At 42.0% G+C, this 10,258-nt stretch overlaps 2 protein-coding genes across 2 annotated transcripts; both read left to right on the top strand.

The window, feature by feature from the left end:
- Window positions 1–3,482: 3,482 nt before the first annotated feature.
- LOC108595323 (lipase 3) lies at window positions 3,483–4,803 on the top strand. Its single transcript, XM_017980542.1, has 2 exons — window positions 3,483–3,591; window positions 3,668–4,803. The coding sequence occupies exons 1-2, from the start codon at window positions 3,505–3,507 to the stop codon at window positions 4,778–4,780; spliced, it is 1,200 nt and encodes a 399-aa protein (XP_017836031.1). The 5' UTR covers window positions 3,483–3,504; the 3' UTR covers window positions 4,781–4,803.
- A 448-nt stretch (window positions 4,804–5,251) lies between these two features.
- Window positions 5,252–10,179, top strand: LOC108596968. The gene is made up of 8 exons (XM_017983216.2): window positions 5,252–6,241; window positions 6,298–6,602; window positions 6,665–6,823; window positions 6,885–7,250; window positions 7,310–7,400; window positions 7,847–8,658; window positions 8,711–9,078; window positions 9,145–10,179. The coding sequence occupies exons 1-8, from the start codon at window positions 5,344–5,346 to the stop codon at window positions 9,974–9,976; spliced, it is 3,831 nt and encodes a 1,276-aa protein (XP_017838705.1). The 5' UTR covers window positions 5,252–5,343; the 3' UTR covers window positions 9,977–10,179.
- The last annotated feature ends 79 nt before the right edge of the window (window positions 10,180–10,258 follow it).

Raw genomic sequence — 10,258 nt, 5'->3', positions numbered from 1 at the left:
ACCAAAGTTTAATATAGACAAAGCCAACTGGCCCCTTTACCAAATTTTAAGTAAGCAATCTTCCGACGACAGACCACCCAGCCATCAAATAAACCAAGAAACAGCTCATCTCTGCTCTATAATAAGACACAGCGCACATTTATCCATACCACAATACCACCCAAATTCATCCAAACAAGTCCCCTGGTGGGACAAAGATCTGCAAAAACTAAAAACCAATAAAATATTAGCCTGGCGGAACATGTGCCAAAATATAAACACAACCAACATAATCGCGTATAAAAAAGCTAATGCAACACTAAAACGGGAAATAAAAATAAAAAAACGCAAAGCTCTATACGAATTCACTTCAGACATCAACCCACAAACCCCAATCCCAAAAATTTGGAAAAAAATCAATAGATTCTGTGGCCTCAAAACCCATATCCCAATTCATTGCCTCGTTAACCCAAATAACGCAGCAGACACTTATACAAACAAATATGATATCTCAAAAACCCTGTGCGAATTCTGGTCAAAAGCCTCACTCAACAATAACTTTCATTCCACATTTAGGGCACACAAAGAAAACTTAAACTACTATTTCACTCACAACACATCCCCTCTCACCCAACCCTTAGAATGCGATATTTCGATTATCGAACTTAAAAGCGCCATAAACCAACTTAAAGGCAAAACACCAGGCAGGGACCGCATCAGCTACCCAATGATTAAAAACCTCCCAGATTCTGTAATGCAAAGGCTGCTCAACCTTTACAACAATATACTTAACGCACATATTCCACAACAGTTTAAAATAAGTAACATAATACCAATATTAAAAGCAGACTCAAACAAAACCGAAATAACCTCTTACCGACCCATATCATTAAATAGCTGCCTATCCAAAGTCATGGATAAAATAATATCTAAAAGACTATGGTGGCTAGTTAACAACAGCCAGCTACTCGATAGTCGTCAGATGGGTTTCAGAAAGGGAAAATCGGTATCAGATTCTCTAGCAATGCTAGACTACCTGACTACCACCACCCTATCCAGAAAGGGCCACCTCTCTATAATCTCACTAGATTTCTCAAAAGCATTTGATAAAATAGGAATGCATACTATAATTGACGAGCTCGTTGACTGGAAACTAGGGCCAAAAATGATTAAATACATAATAAACTTCTTAACTAATAGAAAAATTTGTGTTCAGACCCAAAACGCACAATCCCAACCTTTACCGCTAGAGAATGGAATCCCTCAAGGATCACCACTATCTGTAATCCTTTTTGCAATTGCCTATAACAAACTTAATAGAATTATAGGACTACACAAATCATTCGAATTTACTGCATACGCCGACGATTATACAATAATAAGGAGACAAAAAAAGAAAGAAACAACTTTAGACATAAATCCACTACTCACAGACATACAAGAATGGTGTAATTACTCTGGAGCCAGCCTCTCTATACCAAAATCAAGACATTTACATATTTGTCGAAAGAAAAAATGCAACTTTAGTATACTTAGCAGTTTGAACCAAAAAAATGAAACAACTTTAAAAATATTAGGTATTACTATAACGAATAAATATAAATGGGACGCACACATAGAAAAACTAGCAATACAATTAGCTAAAAGGCTAAATATTATAAAATGTCTCTGCAGCACTAGTTTTAACTGTCACATTAAAACCATCTTAGATATAATTAACTCAATTATCATGTCAAAAATTGACTTTGGGTTATTCCTATACGGTAGAGCACCCAAATCAAAAATAAACAAAATTAAAACCATATACCACTCAGCTGTTAGAATGGCACTCGGAGCCTTTCGCTCCTCTCCAATCAACAATTTACTATACGAATCCAACATAAAGCCAATAGAACACAGAACCAAACACGCCATATTAAAAAACTTTAAAATCATATCCACCGCAAAAAAAACTCCATTAGAACAAGTCATTAAAAAAATTTCAAAAGCGGAAAGAATACCAAAACTGTTATCAACAATTAAGAATACTATTGACCAGTGCAATGCGATATCACTTTATCCCGTCCCCATAATAAATAAAAAAGAAACCACTCCAACGTGGGCTTTTAACTTCTCTAACATAAATAAATCCCTTCACATCTCATTAAAGCCCAACACATCTCCGATAGTATTCTATCAAAAATTCCTAGAAATTAAAGATTCTCTCAAACAACATACTTTCCTATACACAGACGGCTCTAAATCCGATAGCGGAGTAGCCTTCAGTGTAACTTCCACACAAGACATCATAACCCAGCAAATGCTCCCACCTTATTCCTCTATTTTCACTGCTGAAATATCAGCAATTCTCTACGCATGTAGATATGCGGAAAAACAAAAAGGAAAATTTGCCATATGCTCCGACTCACTAGCAGCTCTTACAGCACTAGAAAACCCTAACAACCATAGTTACTACACATTAGAAATTAGAAAAATTATATCAAAATACAAACACAAATTTACTCTGATATGGGTCCCTGGACACTGCGGCATTATTGGAAACGAGCTTGCAGACCAAGCTGCTAAGCAAGCACTTACATTGCCATTAATATTAGAAAAAAACCACAACATACCAGATACGCTTAAATACATTAGTAAATACATGAAAACCCAATACGAGCTAGTTTGGAACAACACATCTCCACACTACAAGCTCATCAACCCAAAAAAGCAAAACAATATTGAAACTTTAAACCCAACAATCTCCCGAATAGACATCATAAAATTTATGAGACTTCGAATCGGACACACTAAACTGACACACAGCCACCTATTTGACAAAACACCTCATCCCACATGCCAACCATGCAATCACAACCTATCCCTACACCACATATTCCTAGAATGCCCCCTTTACACAGAACATAGACAAAAGCTCCTCCAAAAAACCCTAGAAGAAATAGTAGATCCCAAAAATATAGTTACAACAATTCAATTTCTGAAATCCATAAAACTTTACAATAGCATATAAATTTAATCTTACTTTAAGTAACTAGAATTAATCCAAGTCAAAGTTAATCGAAGTTAATCCAACCAAAATATAATAAACGTGCAAGGTTTCGGAGTGAAGCACATTGTGATAAGAGTGGCTAAAATTGTATTTTATTTTTTCAAAATGTGCAAACATATAGTGTGGAGCAGATTTTAAATTAACATAAGAGGAGCAACTCTGTTAACTCAAAACCAGACGAGCCCTTTACAGAAAGTGCTAACAGTAGCAAGCTATGTTGAAGTCTGGCAACGCCACATAGAGCTGTTATAAATTTTAAATTCGTTCATGCCAACTAATTTTACCAACTTTCATACGACTTATCAAATTTCTTGCTACTATCTGTTCGCCTCACATTTTTTGCTATAAATCTATCATTGTTCCCTGTAATAAATCTACTTCAAAGCATTGCAGTGTGACGGAAGTCTATTAGCTGGCCCCTGGGGGTTGGGTATATAAAGCACTGCAAAGTGCACAAATTGGCAAACTCTTTTAATATGTGGCTATTACGGGTGGTGATAGCACAACTTGTGCTAGCTTCTATAGCTCTGGCACAGCCCAGCAGAAGCAGCTCAACAACAACGGTAATTGATTCACTTCACAGTAAATTAAGCAAGTTTAGCTGGCAAATTAAATAATTTGTTTGTTATTTTGTGACAGGTGACGATTGTAAAAAAGCATGGCTATCCAATTGAGGAGCATCCAGTGCAGACATCTGATGGCTATATACTGACCATGCACCGCATTCCTTACTCCAAGCTTACTGGCAATGATGGAAAACGTCGACCAGTTGCTTTTCTAATGCATGGGCTGTTGTGCTCCTCATCTGATTGGGTTTTGGGCGGTCCACACAGCGGCTTGGCGTTCATTCTTTCCGATGCTGGCTATGATGTCTGGATGGGCAATGCACGTGGCAATACCTACTCCAGAAAGCACGCATCCAAATCACCGGTGTTCCAGCCATTCTGGAACTTTGAGTGGCATGACATTGGCATCTATGATTTGCCAGCTATGATAGATAATGTGATTTATCAGACGGGCCAGGAACAAATTCAGTACATTGGACACTCTCAGGGCACCACTTCATTCTTTGTGCTCAACTCTATGATCAAGCGCTTCAGAAGTCGCATACTCTCGGCTCATTTGCTGGCTCCCGTTGCCTGGATGGGACACATGGAGAGTCCACTTGCCAAGGTTGCAGGACCCCTGTTTGGACAACCCAACGCTTTGGTGGAACTTTTTGGCAGCGCGGAGTTTATGCCAAATTCTAGAGCCATGGAGCTGATGGGTCAAGTGATGTGCAATGATCAGGCTGTCTCTCAGATAATCTGTAGCAACATGCTGTTCCTAATGGGCGGCTGGAACTCGCCATATCTAAACGAGACTATGATTCCCGAAATTATGGCTACAACTCCTGCAGGCTGCTCAGTGAATCAAATGTTCCACTATCTGCAAGAATATAATTCAGGAGAATTCCGTCAATTCGACTACGGCAAGGCTAGAAATAAGAAAGACTACGGCAGCAAGACTCCTCCAAACTATGATGTGGCTGGCATTGACGTTCCAATTTATCTTTACTATAGTGACAATGATTACTTTGCCAGTTTAATCGATGTTGATAAGCTACGCTACACCATGAATCCCAAGTCTCTGAAGCGAGCATATCGCTTGCCACAAACCAAATGGAATCATTTGGACTTCCTGTGGGGTCTCAATGTCAAAGAGATTCTCTATGATTTAGTGTTGGACGACATGCGTAGTGCGTCATATTAAATAAACACAGCTGCTCAATATTATGATTTGTTTGTATTAATTTATGAACTCTAGATTATCTGTCTCCGCTGGTTTGATAATAAATTAAAAGTGCTGTGATAACTCTGTTCTCTTTCCGACAAATTTATTGCCAATATATTAATAAATATAGGGTGCATCTAATAGTTAACTTACATGTTTCTCTCCTACATAATGTTGAGCTTTCTTATTAATATTGTTTAATGACTTTTTTAATGTCCTTAATTTTCTTATTGTGTTTTATTTAGGCCAAAAATTGATACTTCAAATGCAAGAAGTTTGAGTTTCAAACTTTGAAATTCATATATTTTGACTCTGGTCGCACGCTATTATAGATGATACGTGCAAATACGTTTTATAGAGCTACTTATTTGCCATTCGCGTTTTTCAACATACGCGTATATCGAACAGCCGCCACTTTTATCGGACAGGTACATTCACGGTACAGCTTCGCTCGCAAAGAAAAAATATTGCATTTTTAAGATACAATTGTGAAAAAATAAACAAAAAAGCGCCGCAAAACGTTAATAAGTGCGTGCAAAACGATGGCGCGCATAACACGAAGTGATATTTCACTTGACATGGAGGTCTGGGTAGAGGAACTGTCGCCGGCGCAGTTGGCGTATTATGAAAAAATAACCAACGAACACAATGCGGTGAAAAATGCATTAAAAACTGCCGTCAGTGCCAATGAGGGTAAAGAGCTGTTCAATGGTCAAGTGTTTCAGGCATATTGCTTCAAAGGCAAAGTGTTACAAGATCTGAAAGAGGCGACGCTGCCCAAGAAGCCGCCTAAAGCGGCAGACCCACCTCCCCCCGCCCCCGTTAGCACTCCAAGTTCTGGTACAGGCACTGGTACGGGGCGTCCTCGTGGACGCCCACGGCTTAATTCAAACATAGCCTACTTGGAGTCCTCGGATGAGGGCGAAGACGATGTCCCGCTGGCCAAACGCTTGGCTCTCTCTGCAGGTAAAAAAGCTGTTGCAGCCGCCGCTGCGTCTGCGGGCGCACCCAAATCGAGCAAAAAATCCAGTTCTATATCCGGCTCCACATCTGGTAAATCATCACCCCAGCTTAAGAGCAGCAAGGGCAGCTCCAGCAGCAAGTCTGCTTCAGGTGAATCGCCACCCAAAAACTTTCGACCAGCCGAGGTTAATTCTGTGGGCGGTCTGGTGGTGGGCAGTAATGACGATAACAAAGACAGCAAAGATAAAGATGGCAAGGATACAAAAATGCAGGGCAAAACCTATCCATCGCTGGTTGTGCTTGCCAAGCCGTTCCTCAAGATCAAAGACATGGCTGCCACGCGCAGCAAACTGGACTCCAAGGTCAAGTTGGTGCTGATGCTCACACCCAACAAGTTCTGCGAGTGGCTGCTGCAGGAGGGACTGCTGCGCGCGCAACAGAACTGCATCAATCATCGCAACAATGAACTAAAGCTCGGTAAGCTTTGACCAAAATTAAAAAGATAACTATGTATAATGAATTATGCTTTCCAGGCGTTTACTCGGACATCAGCAAGTTTCCTTATACTGGGGGCTATGTGTGGATTAGCGACTGTTGTCCATATCGCTTTGTTTCCGTCTTTAACAACTCTATATTCGAAGGTGCTCAACATCCGCCAACATTTTTACTCAAGCTAATTTATCACTGGGCATGCCAGACTAGCATACAGAATGTGGTGCAATGGGTGAAGGTGGACAGCGTGTATATTAAAGGCATCTACACCTGGCTGCGTGCCATTTGCACCTTGGCAGTACATCAGAAGTGCAAAAAACTGGGCGGACCTGGAAAATTTGTGGAGGTAAATCGAACTACCTTGGCAGCACATAAAGGATTCTTTTAAGTAATTTTTATGTCTTGCAGGTGGGCGTTATATCCTTAGGCACTACCTCGCAGGATGGCGCGCAGCGTCAGGTTAAAGTGGAAGTGCTGGGCGTCTATGATTATGCAGAGAAATCTATACGCTTGCGTGCGGTAGAACCAATCACCGATGGTGATCGCAACTATAAGAAACGCTTTCAGGCAAGCAGCAGCTTTTATATTTATAATACACTTTATAATATGTATACTTTTCTTAACTTAGGCTATACTGGAACCCTTGTCACGCTGGGTACACAAGGACAGCACCATCTGCATAGATTTAACTGTGGACAAGATAACACTCTTCAGCATGGGCTTCAAAAATATTGTACAAGCTGCCGCTACGGATAACTCCGCCAAGCATAACAACTCAGCTGTAATGGAGTATCTACGTCGCATTGTGCCGCGCATGTTTCAAAATACATTGTCGCTGTTATCGCGTCAAATGATACAGCAGTTCCTGGACGAGCTCGTCTGGCGTGAATCCTTTGGCACCTATGCGCTGCAGGCTTTCAATAACATTATCATACACATAGCCGAGCAGACACGCGTAACCACTACCGAGACAATTACACAGCGCTTATATCAGGTAAGTTACTACTTGATTTTATTGTATTGATTTTAATGCATATTGCTTTGCTTTTGAAGGTGGCCACGAACCCATTTAAGGACTGGAGCATATTGCCTGCCAACTATAAGGAAACACCGGCCAATGCTGCGCCCAAACGCCTTAAGAAACGTTAGTACAAGTGCAGCTATGTTAGTTAGTGCTTAAGGCCGTGCTTAGCTTAGTTAGTCGAATTTAGTCTTAAGGTGCAGCAACTGTAAGAAATGCCAAACTGGTTTATCACTCCAAAGCAAATGTAACTTTTAACACATTCTTGTTTAATTTTTACAATGTGTCAGCATAAAAAACTGATTTTATTACGTATTATTTGTATTCGTCATGCTGCCCATGTATAACCGTTAACTTGTTTTAACACATCACAATAGTAAATTAAATAAACCAAAATAGCCGAAAATAATTAAAGACAAATTTTAAAATTGTTAAACACTGAACATTTTTTTTATTTCTTACTCATATCATTAAAATTTTTATTTTGGAGTGATCTAACTATTAATGGCATACGGTTGTTGTTGCTCATAAAACTAAGCATATATAACTAATTTCCAAACGTATTACAGCCATTAATGATGCGGATTACTTGAGTGCCAAAAAGATTAAAAAGGAACAGGAGCGCGAGAAGGACATACTGCCCTCTGGCAGCAAGCGACGTTCAGGCGTTAGTACACCACCGCCCACTGTGAGCTCCAAGATAAGCAAGACCGCTGCTCCCAGCAGCTCCAAGAATGTGCCCAAAGCCAGCAGCTCAAAGATAGCACCGCCTCCACCACCTCCACCCAAGGCAGTGCCCAAGAAGCCCAAGGAAGCCAAGGAGGAGAAACTACCAGTGGTAATTAAAAAGGAGGAGGATGAGCTCAAAGGGCTGGAGGAGCTATACTATGGCATAAGCGATGGCACCGAGGAGTTCTTCGAGCATTTCCCTTACTGCTCGCCACGCTCAAATCCTGCCGATTTGACACGCTCGGTGGAATGCCCTATTTGCCTAAACGGCGATCGCTACGATTCAAATGAGAAGCTGCAAACGCATCTCGTTTCGCACATCTCTCCCGAGGGCAATCAGCATCAGTTCCAGTGTCTATTCTGCCTGGAGAAACATGCCACTGAGTCGTCGCTGGCCAAGCACAATCAGAATATGCATCCCACAGAGACCAAGGCAGAGGGATCGCCTTCTTACCACTGCCTGATTTGCCAACAGCGTTACAATTCGCTGCACTTGCTCACGACACATCTGCAGAAGGTGCACAGCACCTTGGAGCTGCCATATTGGTGCCATTCCTGCGGCTATCGCTCATCCTCCCATCGCGATCTGGTGCGTCACTTTTACGATGAGCACAAGAATCAAAACTTCTTGGCGTGTCCTTTCTGCTTGGATGTAAGTTCAATTGCTTTTCTATATTTTGAAGTTGCTAAAGTTGCCTTTGCAGATATTCTACTTTACACACAAGGGTCGCGTCAATCAGCTGCGCATCGAGCATTACTTTATGCATCTTCATGAGCATGTGAACAAGAAAGATGCTTCGCTGCGTTGCCAAAAGTGCTCGCTAAGCTTCTTGGAGAAGGGCGATCTGAAGCAGCATACGGTGCTGCATCATGTGAGCATGACCAAGACCAACAAACCCGTGCGCATGCTGCTCAACAATTCGTTGCTAATACCGCCACCCAAGGTGCGCACGCATCATCGCGAGCAGCCGCCCTTTAATAGCTATAAGCGGCCAGTGTTCTTTGCCTTCCTGGAGGGCAAGACCTGCGCCGAGTGCAATACAGACTTTGCCAACGAGGAGACACACTATACGTAAGCCGCCGACGCTTAAATATTCTATTAGTTAACTAACTTATGCGCTTAATTCTTTCTTTCCAGCGGCTGGCTCCACTGCGTCAAGTGCAATTTTCAGACCTGCTGCGAGCGTGCGCAGTTTCGTCATGGCGTAGACTGCAATGGCAACTTTGTGGATGCCATGGAGGTCAATATGCCGCAGGAGATGCACTGCATCTGTGGCTACGCCACCGGCAATGGCAACAAAATGGCACAGCATTTGGCCAACTGCCAACTGAGCACATGCTACCCCAGCCTGGAGGCTGCCAACGAGAATGCCATCAAGCGCAATATGCTAGACATGTTAGGCTTGGTGCGTCGCGATGGCGAAACCTCTGGAGAGGGTGCAGACCTGGGTGATGAAGTGGATGAGCGCATGGACGAATCATTACCGGTGGCAAGTGAAGTAGATGCAGCACAGCATCTGGCACAACAACAAGCTGTAGACTTGCCACATACTTCCCAAGTGATTATGCAGGCTGAGCCCGCACAGCAGCAAACGTATATGGAGGCGCCGCCACAAATGGCGCAGCCCGCACCAATACAATTTGGTGAACTAGAAGCCACGCCAGTACTACTCGATCCACAGCAAGTGCAGGCACAAGCAGACTATGCGCAAGTTTCAGTTGTGCAGCAGCACCAGCAGCAACAACAACAACAGCAGCAGCAGCAATCCTATGGACTGGCAGGTTATGGGCAGAGCGCGCTGTCCACAGACATTGATATGCCGCTCATTGGCGAGCTGGCTGAGCCGAATGCGCCGCCCACGCCCCAATTTCTAGGCGAAGTGCATACACCCATGTTTGATGCTGTCGCCGCCGCCGAGCAGCAACATTACCACGCCCAGCAGCAGCACCATCATCACCACCATCAATGATATAAAGCTTTTAAGCACAAGCCACGTGACTATTCTATGAACTGGCACCAATATCAATAAAAGTAAACTTTCACAATTGAGTATAAGTATAAATTGTATTACAATTACGCTACAAATTTTGTAGTTGAGCATCGAATTATTGCACAGATTAAATTTTGTAAAACACACAAAACTAAAAACATTAAACATACAAAATATATATATATGAAATAAAAATATAAACTTATCTTAGCTTGAAATCGGAATTGTGATTGTTTGGGAATACTTTTGTCGTCTGCAGAG

This window comes from Drosophila busckii, chromosome 2R (assembly GCF_011750605.1).
Source record: "Drosophila busckii strain San Diego stock center, stock number 13000-0081.31 chromosome 2R, ASM1175060v1, whole genome shotgun sequence".
NCBI lineage: Eukaryota > Metazoa > Arthropoda > Insecta > Diptera > Drosophilidae > Drosophila > Drosophila busckii.
This window is presented reverse-complemented; position numbering and strand designations above follow the sequence as displayed.